Source organism: Crinia signifera, chromosome 19, assembly GCF_055691185.1.
Source record: "Crinia signifera chromosome 19, ASM5569118v1, whole genome shotgun sequence".
Lineage (NCBI taxonomy): Eukaryota > Metazoa > Chordata > Amphibia > Anura > Myobatrachidae > Crinia > Crinia signifera.
In genome coordinates, this window is record NC_139226.1 from 97753952 (window position 1) to 97775056 (window position 21105).

General features: G+C 44.0%; 1 protein-coding gene across 7 annotated transcripts in view; it reads right to left on the bottom strand.

Moving 5' to 3' along the window:
- The window catches only part of KCNAB2 (potassium voltage-gated channel subfamily A regulatory beta subunit 2), a 151731-nt gene that overhangs the window by 83444 nt on the left and 47182 nt on the right, over nucleotides 1-21105 (bottom strand). For 4 of the 7 annotated variants that reach the window (XM_083163006.1, XM_083163000.1, XM_083163003.1 and 1 more), the window contains exons 2-3: nucleotides 19876-20001; nucleotides 12402-12443 (exon numbers count right to left, since the gene is read on the bottom strand). In XM_083163006.1, the coding sequence (XP_083019132.1) occupies nucleotides 12402-12443; nucleotides 19876-19952 (119 nt within the window). In that variant the 5' untranslated portion in view covers nucleotides 19953-20001. The remainder of the gene's footprint in view (nucleotides 1-12401; nucleotides 12444-19875; nucleotides 20002-21105) is intronic. The other 3 variants (XM_083163007.1, XM_083163004.1, XM_083163005.1) reach the window with 1 other exon arrangement.

Below are 21105 nucleotides of genomic sequence, written 5' to 3' on the forward strand. Positions count from 1 at the left end.
GATTGTGCCCAGTTCTGGAGGACAAATCTCCAGAAAGATATAAGTACATAGACAGTACAAAGAATGGTAACTGAATTGGTACATGGCCTACATCACAATACTTATCCAGAAAGACTAAAAAAATCTTAATATGTACAGTATAGTTTGAAAAAGAGAAGAAAAAGGGGAGACATGATAGATGCTGTCACATATAATCAAGGGTTTTAACAAGGTCCAGGAGGGAAACATTCTTCAAATGAAGAGAAGTATTAGAACACTAGGACATGCACTGATATTGGGGAGAAGTTGAGGGGAGATTTCAGGAAAAATTACCTCACAGAAAGGGTAGTGCATAAGTGAAATAGCCTGCCATCAGAGATGGTAGAGGCTGACGGTGGAGCAATTAAAAACATGCAAGGGACAGACATATGGATATCCTTACAAAGAACAAACAGGGTTATAGCCGCCAATAAAGTAAATGGAAAAGGGCAGCCTAGATGGGCCAGGAGGTTCCTATGACAGCTGGGCTTCTAGTTGTGCATTATTATTTACCAAGGTGGCTGGTATACACTATAGTGGAGAGAGAGGGGGACTGGACTGCACACCATATTTCTAAACATAATGAGAGGTGCTACCAAGTTAAGGCTTCTAGTACCATACAGGAAAAAAACAATACTGATGCACACTCTAGGTGCTAAGAACACTGAGATTAAAAATCATTTTGATAAACTTTTGCCATTAACATGGAGTATAATTGAAGTTCTAAGCACACATTTGCAGAAATCTGTGGGCCCATCCACCACGTCCAGGTGAACTTCCATTAGATGGGTCCCTAACATTTCTAATACTAACATAGAGTGTGCATCAGTATTGTTCTTTTTTCCTTTATACTATAGTGGAGAGCAGGGAACAGGATTTCCCCAGAGGCTTCTCTCCACCTATAGCATCTGTACTGCGCGCACATGTGACAGAGCTTGACCACTAAGCAGCTTGCGACTGCCTACTGTAACATATTAAGCGGTAAAAATAGTGGAAGTTGCCCTTAGCAACCAATCAGCTTCTACCTACAAATGGAGAAGCCGTCAGCCAGCCTGCCCGATCGCCAGATCTCATGTGCTGGCGCAGGCTGGTGAAAGGCAGCACCATCTGACTGGGACACGCGAGTGTCTTGCTCACCCCTGTCAGAAAGGCAGCGGCTTCCCTGCCTGTCTCCACTTCAGGGAGACGGGCAGTGAGCGAGGGCAGGCTGGGGCAGAGCTGGCGGAGGAGCAGAGCCTCGGAGAACGAGGCGCGCAAGCGACTCGTATGCCCCATTCTGTCGGAGGATGGCGGCTGGTGGCGATGGGCAACAGAATCGCAAGGAGCAGCTCAAATGAGAGCTGCTCCCTCTGTATGATCTTATAGAATGTATTTGATAAATTTCATGTTAAGGTTGGGCAACTTATTCACTAGCCCACATCCCAAATCTTTTACATGCTTGATAGATTGCTCATCAAGCTCACATCCATTTGCAGCAGCCATTTTACAGTGGGTTATACTGAAGGCTGTTACCTTAGGATTCTGGGAATTTTACATTTATGCCAAGCAGAAATCTAGCCAGTGGACTTCTCTAGAGGTTCCAGCCGGAGTTTTTTCTCGTATTGGTATCGACAACCGGGTAAAGGTAAGTGTTCGAATAAAGAAATCCGAAAAAATAAATAGAAATTGCAAAACTATATTAAAGACTGGTTAATAAAAAGGTGTGGAGTGTCCATTAATATAAACCATTTTCATGGTGGTGGCAAAAGGTGATATAAATGCAATCAGCAGGCGTACCCAAACTCACATTTCCCTTTGTTTTATGATATCTACACCGGGGAAGATCCAGGGCGATATCCATATTTATCAAACCTACCATACCCAGAGGGAATCTCCAAAAAAAAAACCTTGATAGGTTTGATACTCCACAATTACACCGTGAGTAGGGGTACGCCTACATTTGTTACCATCCAAAAAGTAAAGAAACCTTTCTATGTGTTTCCCCATCACTTCCTTACGTAAGTAAGGTACGCTGTCTCTTAAATCACAGCCCTTCACTTTATTCACTACACCCCCCGATTATAAGGTGTCAAATTTCTTCAAAAAAAATCTTAGACATCACCTTCTCTCCCCCTTTTTATGTGAACACGAAAAATCTGGGACACATCAAATCCTCCAATCCGAGGCATCCCAAATTCTCTAAACCACAGGACTATTTACACTAAGGAAGATTCCACATAAAGAAACCTTTATGAGCTTAATACCATCTTAAAGCACCGTGAGTAGGGGTACGCCCGCTTTTCTCCAAATCTAAAAGAAACCTTTATGTGTATTTTCCTTCCTTTTTATCACGTAAGTGAGGTACGCTGCCATAGGTTTAATACCTTTGTTCAGCGGCCCCACGCACCTATTCAATTGCTATATGTGGATAGTACAGTGAAACTAAGACACTTCTAAATTTTTTCGAGCACATTTGGATAAATCCCGTCAACACATTGAAGATCCATAAGGAACACTTCCAGGACGTGCCAAAGATACCTTGATGCGAGGACCATCCCCACGATACAACGTGAGTTTGGGTACGCCTGCTGATTGCATTTATATCACCTTTTGCCACCACCATGAAAATGGTTTATATTAATGGACACTCTACACCTTTTTATTAACCAGTCTTTAATATAGTTTTGCAATTTCTATTTATTTTTCGGATTTCTTTATTCGAACACTTACCTTTACCCGGTTGTCGATACCAATACGAGAAAAAACTCCGGCTGGAACCTCGAGAGAAGTCCACTAGAATAGAATATCAAGTATTCCACTGCGCCACTTTTCTATGTTCCCATTTATTTGTTCCATATGTATATCTTGTGAAGTTAGGGTGTAACTTCAGGGAACTGTGAATTGAGGCAGCACTGCGCCACGTAATTTCTGTCACTCCGTATTAGAAATCTAGCCAGGCCTGCTCCCCAGAAGGAACACCGCCCGTGTGCATTAAGCATTGTGAAGTGAAAAAGTGGAAGGTGATATAGCAGCAGCCAATCAGCTCCTAGCTGCCACATTACAGGCTGTGTTTGGAAAAATGGCTGTTAGGGGCCAAATGGCTGCTGCGTTATCACCGACCACATTATCACTTCACCAGGCCTTATACATCTGCCCCTAAATAGTATACAACAAAAAAGATAAGGCCCCTTAGCAATGAATGTTACAGCTCAATAGATAAAAACAGTCACATTCTCCCCAGGCAAAATAATACACAGCATAACAATAGTTATGTAAATACAAAGAAACAGCAGGGTGGTTCGCCAGTTCCCAAATCCTAACCCAATTTCAGAAAGCCTTTATCACCTCTAAAATTCTCACCTATCAAATTGTCAATACCGAATCTAGAGTAAACCCTATTAGACATTATGACCCAAGAGACTTACAGTGGAATATTCCTAGTTATGCACGAATCGGGGCCAGCAAATCCTGTAATATTCCAAAGACGCATATTGGGAGAGTAACCTGCAGCTATAAATCATGCTATTATCACGCTGCTTACAAGGCCCTGTGCAAAATAATAATTGTACAAATCTGCCACGAAAATTTTAAATAAAATAATGGCAAAAACAGAGAAAAAAAAAAGCTGTTGCAGAAAAAAAAATATCATGCAAAAAATAAAATAATGATATATATATATATATACACACACACACACATATATACATACACACACATTTTTATACAATACATATTTTTTTACTAAATATACACAGAATTATTTTATATAATATACACACACACACACACACACACATATATATATATATATATATATATATATATATATACATACATATACATACGCACACACACACACATATATACACATATACAGCACGTGCAAGAAAAATTAAAAAAAGGGAAAAAAATCAGAAGACTTGCAATTAATAAACTTACAAGATAACTGAATACAGTGACTGCAGTCTACAGATTAGTAGCAGATTATCCTCTAAATAACGTTATAAATTAGCCAGTACAAAAAGAGACTGTAACAATGAGACAATACACAAATGCCACATAAGACTCCTAGCACAAAAAAACTACTTAAAAAAAAACCTGCAAATATACATACAAATTGCATAATTAGATTAAACAACTCGCTCAAATCCAAGTTGTAATATAATACGTTCCTATACAGCTCCAAGTCAAAATTTGAGAAAACCTCTAAAACTCAGAAAAAGAAAAAAAAAGACAATCAATTCACACTGAGCTTCAGCGATAACTTAAACACTCACCCGAGGTCTTGACGTTCTCCTCATTTAGAAACACGTTCTTGTTTATAAAAGGCTCACAGTTAGAGGGACGTGATGTGTGAACAATCCGCTCGTCTATGGGAGTGTCAGTTACAGTTTGAATGCTTAAAGCAATTGGTTTATAAAAACAATTCCCTCTAGGTTAGTGTTGGAGCAGAAATCCATTAGACCTATTACAGCCAAAGTATTAGGGAGGTTTTCATCTTGGCGCATGCAACTTGAATTATTCAGGACCTTGTTGCTCAATAAAAGCCGGTATATGCTTACTATGGTCTATAAGACTTGGCGCTTATTAAACTTCCCACACAGATAAAATCATCAATTAGATTTTCGCAGGTACAAACAACCCACATTCTAGCAGGTATTTATATATAGAAGCAAACAATTTGCTGCGCATTCTACCAGAAACACTGGTCAGGATGTACTAATATCTGCAACACATCGCAATGGGGCCAGATGTATCAAGCTTCAAAAATTGATAAGGTGGAGAGTGATAAACAATCAGCCAATCAGCTCCTACCTCACATTTTTCTAACCCAGCCTGTAACACGGCAGGCAGGAGCTGATTGGCTGGCTGTTTATCACTCTCCATTTTATCACTTTTTGAAGCTTGATACATCTGGCCCTGATCCTAATCGCATATGTATGAATATAAGGCGCAGGATGCAATGCAGCGTGAATTTGGCGGGCGTGCGGAGAGCGAATATCTGGAGTAGACGATACGGTACTTGTTTCCTAGCACGGCGCCCGTCGGGTCCCATCGCATACCATTAGTTAAGGTATGCGATGTGACCCGATCTGACCCGATATTAGGGTTTTAAGAGCTTCCTATACAATTTTAACAGCGCATCGCATGCCATTACAATGGCATGCGATTACACCCGATTTTACATTGTGCAGGCACCATGATGGTTGATTACTATGTTAAAAGCCCCCCAGACCCCCCCCCACTATCAATGCCAACCCGAAGCGTGGCGAGCGTAGCGAGCCCACGAGGGGCGGCGGTACGCGTCCTCCAACCTTTTCATACCGCCACTATCCACGTCTGTGTGGAGTTGATTTTATATAGTGTGGCGAGCGCAGCAAGCCACCATGCCCGAAGCGTGGCGAGCGCCGCAAGGGGACACGGAATACATGTGAAGTTATCCGCGTGCGCTCGCCACACTTCGGGCTCGGGGGCTCGCCACACTATATAAAGTCAACTCCACGCCGACGTGGAAAGTGTGGGTATGAAAAGGTCGGAGGACGCGTACCGTCGCCCCTCGCCGGCTCGCTGCGCTTCGGGTTGGCATTCATAGTGGCGGTGGCGTTAACAATGGGGGTGCATATAACATAGTAATCACCCATTAGGGTGCATGTACAATTAAAAAATCGTTTTGATCGCATCGATCGCATCGCATGCAATCAAAACGATGGCATAAGATTAAAATCCTGGGCGCCATGCTAGGAAACAAGTACCGACGATACTGACGGATAAGTAAAACTTCTGGATCTACAAATATTTTGGGAGAGATACAAGCAAGTGTTGCAAGAAGATGTTTGCCGACAGCCTCCACATAGTAACACCTTATGCTTAAAGAAAAGTTAAAATATGGCTCTTGTGGACAGAGCCGTCCTTTGCAATGAGTCCTATTGGTGCATTCATCCAGTGCCGCCGGGGATGCTGGGTGGGATCAGTTTGGATCCCTCACAGCATAAAATTCTGAGGGCTGCGGCCAAACTTACAAAAACTGCAATTTTGGAGGCTTGGCCACATTTTTGCCTTTGCTGCATAATGCTCTATGGCTGAGAGCTTTTTGTGTACAATATTCATTCAGTAAAGTGATACTGCAAATTACAACTGGTCAATGAGATTATCCACCATCGCCGACCCACCTGGGGAACAAACATGGTAAGGGCTTGTCTTGACTGGCTTTAGGCAATGACTCCAAACATACATCTGTACCACTGCATTAACTGTGGATGTATGGATGGCCTGTGGACATGTATAGTTCTAGAAATAACACACCGTGTGACAGAAATGATTGTCTATATGAAATCACAAGGACCAAATTGGTTTATATTTACTTGCTAATAAAATGGCTTTAAAGCAGTCAAAAGTACAAAAGAACCTGCCCAGAAGAGTTTACAATCTCTGGGACTGATGGATGCTGTAGTATAGTCTTAATGGATTCTACTCTCCCAATCCAGTAGGGGCACAAAGTCGTCCCCCTTGCATATATATGGTCATCGGGTACAGTCAGCCTTATGGTAAGTATCTATCACATATAACTTAGAGCAGAACAGATAGAAAGGTAAAACACAAGTGCATCTGCAGATCATTAGCAGACGAGGAGTATTGATCCTTCAACAGAGAGAAGTCATTCTGTTCCGGTCAAGAGCCGGAGTGCACTAAATATTTTTCACACTCAGCATTCCTATGTATAGTCCCTGCTGGAGAGCAGTAGCTTTCCTCGTGCTCAAAACAAACAGCAGGAGAAAAGAAATAGTGTTTTGCAGCAGTTCTGGCATGTAATAACCAGCCAAATATGGCAACTCCGTCATGTAATCAGGCAAACTAAAGGCTGAACTCCATTGTTTGTAATTTTTTAGTTATTATTAACTTTACCATAGTTCTGGGGGTCACCATTGTTTAATAGTGTTCTATTATGCCTTTGTATTCAACGTCTGCATTTTTTCTGTTTCCTCCACCTAGAAATTCTACTGTACTTTCACTAACTGCACACCTTGTCAGACGCAATCCATGCAGTGTGCCCAAGGTGGCTGCATTATGAACGACACTTGGAACTATTCATTCAGAGTATAGCATATTACGTATGTTTTTTGTCACTCATATGGGTCTTCTTTTCTTATATGGTTTATCTCATACATTGAAACCTTTGTGGTAAACTCAAGATGGCTGCCCACTTGGTCCGCCCATGTTGCGTCATCTCTTCTAGGCATTGCCTATTAGCACTCAGGGTAATCTATGTAGTGTGCCCAAAATGGCTGCTTGACCCCTTTTAGGAAAACGACTGCACCAACCTGCATTATGCTCATTGTGCTTGTTATATTCATGGTTTTTGGGTTATTTTCTTTGTCCTGTAATACTAAACCTCTGTGCTTTGAGTCCTATGGTGACAAATGGTGATAAATAATAATAATAATTATTATTATTATTTGTGGTGTGACAATGTGACAATTAGGTACGTGTTTCCTAGCAGGACGCCCAGTTTTCTTACGTACGCTACCGTAGTAAAATCGCATTGCATCTCATGGGCCATTATAGCGCCGTGTGTTTTTTGTATGTAATTTATTCACTGCTCTGTTGGCCTCATGGGATAACATCGCAGCTCATGCAAAATTGCATTCGATCGCATGCGATTTTATAGGGTGCAATGCCATGCCATTAGCTATACACTTCTATGACACACAATGATGTTTCACTGACCCCCCACACTATCCACGCCACCCCGAAGCCTGGCGAGCGCAGCGAGACCCGCGAGGGGCGGCGGAACGCGTCCTCCCGACGTTTTCATACCCCCACTATCCACGTTGACATGGAGTTGATTTTATATAGTGTGGCGAGCGCAGCGAGTCCCGCAAAGAGACACGGAATACATGTAAAGTAATCCACGTCTGCTCGCCACACTTCGGGCTCGGTAGCTCGCTGCGCTCACCACACTGCATAAAGTCAACTCCACGCCGACGTGGATAGTGGGGGTATAAAAAGGTTGGGAGGACGCTTCGGGGTGGCTGGATAGTGGAACCTCATTGTATGTCATACAAGTGTATAGCTAATGGCATGGCATCGCACCCTATAAAATCGCATGCGATTTTGCGGGAGGTGCGATGTGATCCCATGGGGCCAACAGAGCAGTGAATAAATTGCATAAAAAAATCGCATCGCACGTACGCTTACAGCGTACTGGGTGCCCTGCTAGGAAACAAGTACCGACAACTATTGCTCACAATATATCGCTTGGTGCAATCAGATACATGGAGATATTCTGCAGAGCGAATTTCATTTTTGCGACATAAGTGCAGTTTTATCTCTTAATCCATAAATATAATAATAAAATAATGCTAATTACAAGATACAAAATAGCTGTGGTAACAGCACAGACAAAGAAAGACACATGTGGACTATTTTCTAGCTGTGGAACACATACAATATGTATTATTGGATACCTGCGTGGTGGCGAGATCCACATGAGGTTCCGTGTCTCATGCATCAGTTTACTGAAGTCATTAATATTTCTGGGTAATGAACTTTGTTACTAGGGCTATACAGCTTAGAATGCAAAAAACCTCTCTCTCACACGCAGACTGGCGCATATGTGAGTGACAGACACGCAAAACTCTATGATTGTCAGTGGGTGACCATAATAAGAAATTACTTTCTTTTTGGGGGGGAAATGTTTTACATGCACATGTTAGTAAGTGCATCAGGAAATACATAGAGATGTCATCTGGAAACATTCCCGATCATCGGGAGAAATGTAATAACCTTCCCGATCCAGGCAATGCCCCGTGCCGGTGCATCCGGACAATGCCGGTATCTCTCAGTGTATTAGATTTCCTCCGATGACTGGCACATTGCCTGATTAGTGCCAACTTATGGACCCAATACCATCACACTCCTATAACTAGGAGAACTTTCAAGTGGGCAATAAATAAAAAAGGTTTTTATGTGTGTTTTACCAATACAGATATAGCTGACTTCATCAACGTTCCAGTACATCCACTAGTGCCCATTTGGCACAGAAAGTTGCACCAGTGACTCGGATACCCGCTGGCTAATGCTTTTCAATGAGCCATGTGTGCACCGTTTTCCATGCATGTTGCAAATGCAACATGGTGGATGCTCGATGAGTGTGGCTAGATCTTCAGACATAAGCTGGAACTCACCTTGCCTGCCAATAGATGCAGTAAAAATGAGAATACTGTATGGGCATATTCAATATCTGTAATGGGTTCCACAGCAGATCCCTGGCAGAGCTTTACCTCTTAGCCTAGGACCAGAGATCTCATATGCCCAGCCCTTACAATAGGCCACCGTTATCACTCTCACCACCCTATAGTAACACTGGGGCAGATGTATTAAGCCTGGAGAAGAGATAAACTTGAGAAAAAGTGGAGATAACTTGGAAGAGTTAACGCACCAGCCAATCAGCTGTATTTGAAATATGACAGTTGGGATCTGATTGGCTGGTGCGTTATCTCCTTCCACTTTATCTCCAGTTTATCTCTTCACCAGGCTTAATACATCTGCCCCACTGTGCCCTGGGGAGTTAACAAAGGTTCAGTTTGATGGCATCTATAAAACATCCAGCCCTTAATACCCCCCATATCTCTCAGGTGATGGGACTGACTCCTGGCTGTCTGGCTCACTGTTGGACAATGGCACCTTCAATGATGCAACCTTTCAGTGTCCTGTGTCATTTAATGCTGGGTACATACCAGCACGATGCTGCTCGTGAGCGGATCGTCACAGGAATGTACGACCCGCTCACAAGCTGACGGCGCCGCCGACCCGCAAAGAAAAGCCACCTGATGTGATGGCGACCCGCACCCACTACAATGGCCGTTTCTCAGATCCTACCTGCAAGCAGGTAGGATCTCAGAAAAGACCTAGAACCCGCGGGCCGCACATCGGATCGGGATCGCATCGAAACGGCAGTGAAATGGCCCAAAACATGGCCAATTTACATACAATCACTCGAGATTGTATCTAAATTGGCTCATTTTGGGTCAAATCGTCTTTTGCGAAGAGCAATAACCCACATATTAGTTATCAGATATAACAGTTTGGACAAGCTATGGGGGACATGGGGAGAAACCGGACATACTCAACTGGTTTTGTTACACTCTTCAACATATGTTCTAGTCGTGTTGGAGGAGCATAGTTATACGTGACACGTGGAAGAGGGGCAGGCAAAAGCAAATTCTCTCTCTAATGTACAAAACCTTGGCCACTGCAGGTGGGGCAGATGTAACATGTGCAGAGAGTTAGATTTGGGTGGGGTGTGTACTTCAAACTGATATCTATATTGCAGTGTAAAAATAAAGAAGCCAGTATTTACCCTGCACAGAAATATAAATAGCACCCAAATCTTACTCTCGCTGCACATGTTACATCTGCCCCACCTGCAGTGCAGCATGTTTTTGTCCATTAGAAAGAGAATTTGCTTTACAAGTTAACCCTATATGTCATTTGGGGTAAAAATCAAGGTATATGTAGTTTATCCCTTTGAGTGCCATCATCTCTGAGAAAAATGCAAAATGGGTCAAAAATTGGCTGCTTGACAGTGAACAGAGTGGCAATAAATGGTGCCCTTTTAAACTGGATAACAGTACTCAGTGGGATACCCCAGTGATCGGTGTTAGGACAACTTGTATTTAACTTATTTCTTAATAACATAGAGGATGGGATAGTAAGCAAAGTGTCCATCATCGTGGATGATACTAAATTGTGCAGTGATTAAAACAGGTCAGGATGTGTCCATGCTACAGAGGGATTTAAACAAACTGGGGAGTGGGCAGATAATGGAAAATGCAATTCAATGTTGGTAAAAGTAAAATGATGTATCTTGGTAGAAATAATCAGTGTGCTAGCTATAATCTTAATGTGGTAGTGTTAGGAGCATTGTAAATGGAAAAGGATCTAGGAGCGCAAATTGCTAATAAACTAGGGAGCAGTAGTCAATGCCAAGCTGCAGCAGCAAGCAAGGCCAATAGCATACTAGCGTGTATAAAAAATGAGCATAGAATCAAGGAATGCCACTGTTATTGTGCCACTTTTTAAAGCACTCGTTAGGCCTCATCTTGAGTTTGGAGTACAGTTCTGGGCCCCACACTACAAAAAGATATTATTGAACTGGAGAAGGTTTGGATTAAGGCAAGCAATCTAATAAAGGGGATGGAGAACATGGGGTACGAAGAAAGATTAGTCAGACTAGGAATGTTTAAGGTGCCCATACACGGTGGGATAGCACTGTGCAATCCGATACTCACTCCCGCGGCATCACATAGTACAAAAAGTATGTGCTGCACATACTTTAATGCTTTCTGATCGCATCGAATGCAAAATGCATGCGTTGCGATCCAGCCCATAATGGGAGCGATCATCGCACCGTGTATGGGCACCTTTAAACTTGAAAAAATACATAATAGGAGACGTGCTCAACATGTATAAATATATTAATATAAGGGCAATATAAGGTACTATCAAGCACCCACTTTACAGTACAGGCTACAACTTAAAATAGAGTAGAGAATATTTTGTATTGTTAGGAGGAAGAGGTTCTTTAAGGAGAGGGCAGTAAAGGTGTGGAACTCGCTGTCAGCGGAGGTGGTGATGGCAAATAAATAAATACATTTAAGATCAAGAATTTGATGTATAATAACATGGTATTTATTTGATCTACTATGTAAAATGTTAACTAAAAATGCCAGCATCACTCACATTTGTTATATAAATTCAAATAAAAAAGTTGGATTAGAAAAAGAGTACATTTCCTATATAAAAGGTAACCATTACAGGCCGTTATGACATATAAAAATGTTTGCTAGGCAATTTTCACACCTATTTTGACAAATTCACTTGGCACTCAAAGGGTTAAATATGCTGAGGAGAGATGCTCCCATCTTCGCACTAATTTCTACTAGTACTTTAATCTGATGGTCACCTGGTGGTTCAATGCGACTGGCCTCTAGTACAGGGATAGGGAACCTTTGCTCCTGCCAGCTGTTGTTTAACTACGCATCCCATCATGCCCTGCAACAGTTTTAGCATGACCAAATTGCAAAATGGTAGCAAGGTGTTCTGGGATGTGTAGTTCAACAACAGGAGGGCTGAAGGTTTCCCCATCCCTGATTTAGCATCATATATACCAATATAAACCCTTGTACAGGAAAAACCTCTTAAACAGATATTTTGAATACTATACCTTTAAGAAAGCTAGAAAATCCGTAACACACACAAATCCACAACTGATTTTCATAAACAAAATGAAATACGACCAATATACAATAAAACACAACTTGGTAAGATTAGCAAAACTTCAGGTATAAAATCATGCACCGGCGATGTCCCACAGGAAAAACAGACAGACAGCACAACAGTACCTGTAAAACTGCAGCTGGCGCTTTGGACTCCCATATCGAGCACTTTGTAAGCATAGAAGAAAAGAGAGAAGAGAGATGCCACACATCACATTGTAGGTTCTGATCAACAACACTGGCTACTGATCAGTTAACATGCTTCCCCATAATCTAGTAGTAAAACTGCACTGCATGTCGGCATGTCTTCCCCATACTTACATTTGTTGAATGCTAAAGTGTTGTACAGCAGCACCATCTAGTGGCATGGCTTCCTCATGCATTCACTGCTATTCGGTATAGTACAACAGTGCCACTTAGTGGCATGGCTTTATAATGCATGCACAGGGCTGAGGTGTGGTACAACAGTGCTACCTAGTGGCATAAATGAAACACTCCAAATGGAATTTTGATAACTATAAATGATGGATCTACAGATGTGTCCACATTCTTTATTTATTAACAGTTTCTTATATAGCACATACATATTCCGCAGCGCTTTACAAAGAATATTTGTACATTCGCATCAGTCCCTGCCCCAGTGGAGCTTACAATCTATATTCCCTACCACATGTACACGCACACAGACATTCTAGGGTTAATTTGTTGGGAGCCAATTAGCTTACCAGTATATTTTGGATTGTGGGAGGAAAACGAGTTACCCGGAGGAAACCCACGCAAGTACGGGGAGAATATACAAACTCCGCACAGTTAGGGCCATGGTGAGAATCAAACCCATGACCTAAGCGCTGTGAGGCAGTAATGCTAACCATTACACCATATGTACTGCAAATACACCTAGCCTCCTTGCCCATTAATCAGCCCTTCTAGTTCTGCCATGCTGTGGTGTAGCGCCAAGTGTCTTTTCTTACTACTTCTCCCGTTAAAATGTATATTAATCGTAAATGAATTGATTATATTATCTACATTCCTGTTCAATACAACCTTCAGCTCATATCTCTGCGTGAGTAAACAGTATTTGGAGTTTAAGGCTGTGATAATAGATCCAATATTAATATCAGCTCCCCCTTGTGGTAAGGAAGGTAGCTTATTCTTTTAAAGAGAGGACTACCCATTTCAAATATACATATCCTTCGTCTGTAGGTGTCATTATGGGGGTTATAGGGCCCGTTGTGTCCCCCCATAGTATAACATTATCCAGTGATCACAGATGATCACCAGACAATAAGTGGACCCATCACTTCACCCAGTGGACCCACCACTTCAAAAGAGGAGAGTGCCATCTTTCTAATGTAGAGCTCTAAATGGCTCAACGTGGAAGTAGCCACATCTTCATCAGGAGCAAAAGCAGAATGCTCCTGATGAAGACGTGGGTACTTCCACATTGAAACGAGCTGAGCCCTTGACAGCCCTACATGAGCCTGCCTACTACCACTTTAATGGGACTTTGACTGCACACCCAGGTATATATTTCTTCTATTTCTTGTAGTTTCACAGCAGCTGGAGGGCCATAGTTTGGACATGCCAAACCCTAAAGACAAGTCGGCCTCGACTTACCACGGCATCTGCCCGGGAGAGATTTGGCACTTAATGTGCTATTTTTTACATGTGATAAATCGAATGCGATTTATCACATGTAATCCGGGGGAGCTGCAGGCGGGGTAGCGGCAGGAGAGCAGGGTCCTCAGTAGCGACAGACAGAGTACAGAGAGCAGGGTCCAGGGTAGCGGCAAGTTGATAGGCTGAGCTCCACCCCCCATCCCCTAAACCCCCCTCCCTCCCCCCCCCCGCCATTTTGTGCTCTTCATAATAGTTCACCAATGGCACTTCCCTGATGGGCCGCCAGTCAAGAGGAGACAGCATGAGTAGAACATGTTCCTCAGCATTCTGAAGGATGAGCAAAATTGGTCCCTGCATTGAAGGGGTTGAACCATGCAGCAGTTACTTCTATTATGAATACGAAAACTGACCCATATTCTCGCACAGATTAATTACGTTCCACCTGTCAGCTCCCATGTTCCTCAGAAACTTCTGGAGAAGCTTGTCTATTCCACTCACCAGCTACTGTCAGGCTCACAGGCTCACCAGGAAGGCTCCCAACACTCCACACAGACCGCACAGGCAAAGGCGTCCATTTATTTGATCACTGCTAAACCTAGGCCATTGCTTTCATTGGCTCTCCTGGACCTATTTGCTGCAATGAACCCAATCAGCCACTCACTTCACATGCATACAAACAACGTAGTCCTCAGGACAGGACACCGTCCCCTGCTGGACCTCATCCTATCAGTCTGTCCCTTCAGGCCTTGTTTTCCTGGATCCACCAATTCCTGTAGGAGTTGAAGTGCCACAATAATTAGGCCAAGACCCTCTGCTTTGCAATTGGAGAAATAATGAGCTCCTCCATGTGGGAAAGCTTCTGATTTCACCTATCTCCTCAGGGTCCCTCCCCATCAGTGTTAACCTAGGTAACTAATGCCTCTGTGTCATGGATGTCCTTGTGCGGTCTTAAAATCAATCTTCCCTTTAATATTTCTGCCCCACACCTCCAATGCACACAATGTGGTTGGTTAGGAGTATAGGAATCCATGCTTTTGTGGTGCTCAAGTATGGCTACGCCTTTGTTACTGAGATTCCCCTACAACCTTTCTAGCAACACAAACTCTTTCTTTGTCTAAACATGTTTGTCAGCTCGACCCATCCACTCAAAATCAGCTTATTTCATCCACTACGTAACCACACGCCGTAAAGAACATTTCTTTGGACTTCATACCTTCCTGTAATCTCCCTTCCACAGGAAAATGTATCCAAATTATCACCCCTCTACGCAGCACAAGAAAACGCTACATACAATGAACCTTCCAGCCCCCAACCGGATGTCTCTTTGTAACCAGGGCCGGCTCTATCACTAAGGCCCTGGGATCTAGGGGGGCGCCACCAAGTCTGCCTATAAAAAAATCAAGGATGTCTGTGAGGATCCTTGTTGTACTTAATGCAGGTGGTTGCTGTGGAACCTCTACGACCTCACCTCCATACTTCCTCTTGAGGCATACTTCCCTATTTTGCTGACTTCTCTTCCTGTACTCTGTTGTGGGTGGCAAAGGCAAGTCTTGCCCACCTACCTGAGGGGCTGGGAGGACCACTCAATTTTGGGAGGCTCCCTACTATTCCAGAATGTTAGAATATGGTTATTGGTGGCAGTATGGGGGGGGGGGGGGGGGGCAGTAGGTTGAAGTTTTGCCTAGGGTGCTGAGAAGCCTTACACCGGCCCTGTTTGTAACTGGATCCTATTACCCCACTAAGCACTTTGTGCTCCTGTATCACTCATTCCTGGTGCTATAAGGGGCTGTCACAGCATCCTATAGTCAGAAAACCCTTACACCAGTGGTTCCCAAACTGTGTGCCGTGGCTCCCTGGGGTGCCTCGGGACACATGCAGGGGTGCCACGGCTTGGTGGTCCAGGACCAACTCAAACTATTAATGGTTAATTATTTAGGAGCAAAACCAGTGCTGGTGGCTGCCAATCATAGAATGTGTACAAACAGAAGTAAATCCTGCCCTTTACCACATAACTGCCTCTAAGAATCGCATATAAACCCAATCTAATTAATTTTTTTTGGACCTAGGGGTGCCGTGAAAAAAATGATGATTCTCTAGGGTGCCGTGAATCAAAAAAGATTGGGAACCCCTGCCTTACACTATTTGCAGAAGGCATAAGCAGCATGGACCTTACTGCTGACAATGGGAATGCATGTACCATAGTCAGTACTCTATGACCGGCAATGTTAGGCTGATAGCAACACACGCGGGTGACGGTTTCGTAAGTATAACAGTAAATTTAAAAGTGCCATCACCAATTAGTATCATTCTTAAATTCAGCCCTTAATTATTGCAAAATGTAGCACTTCTCCTTGTATTACACTTGTGTTAGTAGGGTTTCCACAGAATGGTACAGTACTATGGAGTATGATGGCGATATATAAATGGTCAAATAATACGTGCAAGTGTGATATTAGTTTTCATCAAGCCAGACATGCTTTTTCCATATTCTATATCATCTCAGCCAAATATTGCTGCTTTCTTATACTTTGGGTGTTATCCCATAGCTCATATTAGAGATTCAACTCCCGCGTGATCACATTTCTTGTCACTCAAGTCAGAGAAACACTGCCATCTAGTGGACAATCCAGATTCCTGCGAGTATTGAATAATATATATCTTCAGGAAAATCAGTGATGTCAAGTTTTCAGCTGAGAAACTCACAGACAGAAGGGAACCAGCCAAGGTACTGCAGGCAACATTTAATGAGAGCAGTACAAATCTGCTTCCTAATGCAATACATTGTGATGGCCCGGATTATAAATGTACATTTTGATTGGCCGGATGTGACTTCAGTTTTCAGAATTTACCCCTAACGCTTACGCCTGACCTATTACTGCTTGTAAGTTACAGTCCGTGCTACAATTCTAGGCTCAGCTGCATAGCTTCCCCGAGTCTTTATCAATACTTCTGCCCCCTACCTGCTCTGGTTATGGGATAGGGCAGGGGTAGCCAACTCCAGTCCTGGAGAGCTACCAACAGTGCACGTTTTCCAGGTCTCCTCACAGAATCACAAGTGAAGCAATTAGCTCCACCTGTGGATCTATTCAAATGTGTCAGTCAGTAATGAGTGCACCTGCGAGGTGAGCTGGAAAACGTGAACTGTTGGTAGCTCTCGAGGACTGGAGTTGGCTTCTACTGGGATAGGGGGTCAACAATGTCTAGGTCTACAGTCACAGTGGGGCGACCACTAATGGTCGACAGTGACATAGGGTGGGATTAACAGAAGGTCGAGACAAGCTTAAGGTCGACATGGTGGACACTCAAAAGGTCGACACAATCTTTTCAGTTTTTTTGGTGACTATGTCCGGGCACCGTGCCTCGTTGCGCTTGGGAAACCTATTATGTTGTCACTCTATGCCCACTTGGATAGTAAAGTATGAACCAAGTTGGTCTACACTCAAAATATGCAAAAAACTTGTGTCAACCTTTTCAGTTGTCGACATTACGGGGGGCGGTGCTGGGCCATGGTAACGCCCAGCTTTTTAAGGAGCGTCACTATGAAAATGCTGGGCGTTTCCACGGGTAGGCCGGTGGGAATGCCTGCAGAGCGGCTGACGTCAGCCACCCGCCCTGTCTTCATCGCGGCGGCCGCAAATATAAGTCAGCTGCGGCATGTGAGGGGAAGTGGATTTTCGCCAGAGATATTCGCAGCTTCCCGAGTCAACCAGAATCAGGCCCGTGGTCCGGTGTGCTCCAGTCCCTCCCTGTGCCTCACTTCCCACATCATCCCTAATGTCACAGGCGGCTTGTCGTCCCCCCCCCCCCCCCCTCAATTGAATTAGAGCTCTAATGGTGTGTACACAATTCAGGCTAATGGCCAATTTTGACCATCTTGCTATAGGCCAGGGGTGGCCAAACCTGTCCTCAAGATCTACCAACGGTGCATGTTTTCCAGGCAACCTGTGGATCTATAGAAGGAATGAATGCAGCATGTTTGAAAATGTCACAGTTAGAAATGACTACAGCTGTGCACCTGCTAGGTGATCTGGAAAACCTGGACCGTTGGTAGATCTCGAGGACCGGTTTGGCCACGCCTGCTCTAGGCCAAATACATTCTACAGGAAACAGTCAAAATCGACTTGCCTGTACATTGTAGTTTCCCTGGTTATACCGACGCCGCAGGGCCGGATGGAGCGAGGAGCAGGACGGGCTGGCAAGAGATGAAGGAATACAGCACGGGTCTGCAAGTACCTGTCAGTGGTAGGCGCGAGAGGGCGTCTGCTTCACTGGCACTAGATGGGCGCCATACTTGATTATATAATAGGTGAGAACATAGATTATGCATCTGGAATATCAGCTGTTTGTGCCTCGCTGAGCCACGATGCACAGAAACACAATAATCAGGACACCGTAACCTATCCTTCACTACCAATATTCATGGCACGATAATTCGGATGATGTGACGTTTTGGGACCAACTGCCACAAATAGCCCAGTGTATACGCACTATAGCGCGATGCCTCACACATCCCCAGCTCTGCCTGACAAGATCATTGGCAGGGCCATGCAGTGTAATGAGGGACAGAATGAGATGAATAATCCTTGCAAATGATAAGCGGAAATAGCTGCCTCGCCCTTTGTACGATCCCCGTGGATTCTGTATAACGTCCATAGTTTCTGTGCAGTTTTGAAAATCTAAATAGATGATGTATCACATTCACACTCTGATAAGTGCTTTGAGCGCCTTTAGAGATCGCTACAGTATATCAACACAATTATTACAAATAAAGCAACATGGGTGTCAACTTTTACATATCTAAATATAAGAGTCCTAACTAATATCTCAGAGGGCTCAATAGCAAGGCAGGGGGTGTGGCACTTCCTAAACGTTCCCCCCTGGGTGGTATGGCCCTGCCCAATCCAACATGCCCCTCACAGTGGACACGACCCCACCCGATATGGTTTCTTTAATGCATAAAGTGGTTCTGGTTGATAGATCTACAGTATCTAGAGAGACATTCAATAGGGCTACCCCAAAAAATTGGCATGCAATAGGTCTATAGGGTCAAAAGGTAGACACATGACAAAGTCAACATGAGTTTTTATATAAAAAAAAAAAAAAAAGGTAAACCGGCTGGTTCTTACTTTACCGTCCATGTCAACATAGAGGGAGAATATAGGAGTGTGCCGAGCGTAATGAGGCACCGAGCCCGAAGCATGGGCACGCGTTACACTAATTGGGCGTCCATGTTGACATTCAAGATTTTCATGTGTCTACCTTTTTTCATGTCAACCTTTTGACCCTGCTGACCTATTGAATGTCAATCTAGACCAGGGGTGGGGAACATTTTTGTGGCAAGGGCCGTTTGTATGGGTAAAAAATCCTTCGGGGCCATATGTAAAAATGTGTCTTACCATTTGTCCTGCTGCAGCCATCCCACGCTCCAGCGGCTGCCGCTGAATAGGGCCGACAGTATCCGGCTGCTGCTGATTATGAGGAATCTAGCGAAAACTACCGACCTCTCGCGAGAATTCCCCTGTACTTGACTCCCAGCAAAGCTGCCGGGCGGGTGGGAGGGACACACAAACCGGCTACAGGGGCCGGATACGGCCCACAGACCAAAGGTTCCCCACGACTGATCTAGACACTGTCTATCTAATAATCCACACCGCATAAAGCATTACATTACAGTATATAAACATAGAGATATGCCCTGGCTCATCTTTGCAGCGATGCACACAATGTGGCAGAGACTACCTACAATCGGGGGTGAATAGTTGCACCAGCAACCTCACAATGCATTTGCTACAGATCGCGGGTGCGACTACTTGCAAATACCCATTTACAGGCAAACCAGTCCCACCCACGAGGTGCATAGTCCCACCCACGAGGCGCACAGACTTCTCTGTACACATAGATATAAACACACCACAGCAACAATAACACAGGATTATGAGTTTTGGACAGTGAAGATCCCCCTAGGTGCCGTGGCTGTTACCTGTAAATCATTCCCGGAGACCCCGTCTGACGCAGTGATAGTCTAGCTGGGGAGTCGGTGGTGGATTCCGGATACATGGAGCCAGCTTCAGGTGCTGTGCTTAACGTGCTTCTCTCCGTCTAGATACTAATACACAAAAACAAGGGCACAGGTATAAGATACAAGAGCAAAATCTGCAGAAGAATAATGCAAGAACAAGACACACCCACCAAAGACATAAAATAACCTAACAACACAATATGTGACATACTGAGCAATAGAGGGGTATGAGACACAACATATCAGGCCAGGGAGACAACAGCTGAACACAACTAACTGGCTTCTGTGTAATATGCAAGTACGGAAAGAACAGATGGATCAGTAGTTGTACAATAAGCTTGTGCCAGTAAAACATTCATTTACTGTAACAAAACCTGAAATTCAATAATGCTTTATTATGCATTTGTCGTCGCCTTATTTCCCGACACAGGGTGGCAGGGACGATACAAAGTAGATGACCTTGATGATCTTAAAACTTTACAGGCAATTTTATTTCCTGTCAGATCTATCGTTACAGTTGCCGTACATAGCGCTGCGCTAAATTACATCTTAGAAGAGGCCATAAAAGTAAAGGTGCCCATAGACGCTCCGATGCGGGCGTCCGTTTTGTGCTTAAATAGCACCCCTTGTGCATGCAATGCGATGAAAAGCCAGTACAAAAAGTATGTGCAGCACATACTTTTTGTACTGTATGATGAGATGCCGCGGGAGCGCGCATTTCAAAGTACAAAACGGACCCGCCGGGATTGGAGAGTGTATGGCCACCTTAAGCAAAGTGCTATTTGCAGTCACAGTGACACAGATCTATTACGGATTTTCCTGAGAGCTATGTAGAGGCTTATAGATGACCTACATTTATTACAGGAGACTTACTCAAGATCTAATGACCTGTAGTTTCAGAGTTTGAATAATAAAAGGGAAACAAATATGTAATCTATAGTGTTCCCTCCAGCATCGCAAGAGAGCAGGGTGCTGGAGGACAAGGGGCACTTTGAATCACAAATGTGGGCGGGCCCACCCGACGATGTCACAAATGTGGGCGGGCTTGCCGGCTGACGTCACCAGTACGGGTGGGTCTGTCCGCCGACACCACCAATGCGGCTGGGCCCGCCCAAGTGTATGTTGGGGGCGTGCCCGGCACCTATGTGGGTGCCGGGACTCTCCCTAGAGCTCCGGAAGCCCGCAGCGGGG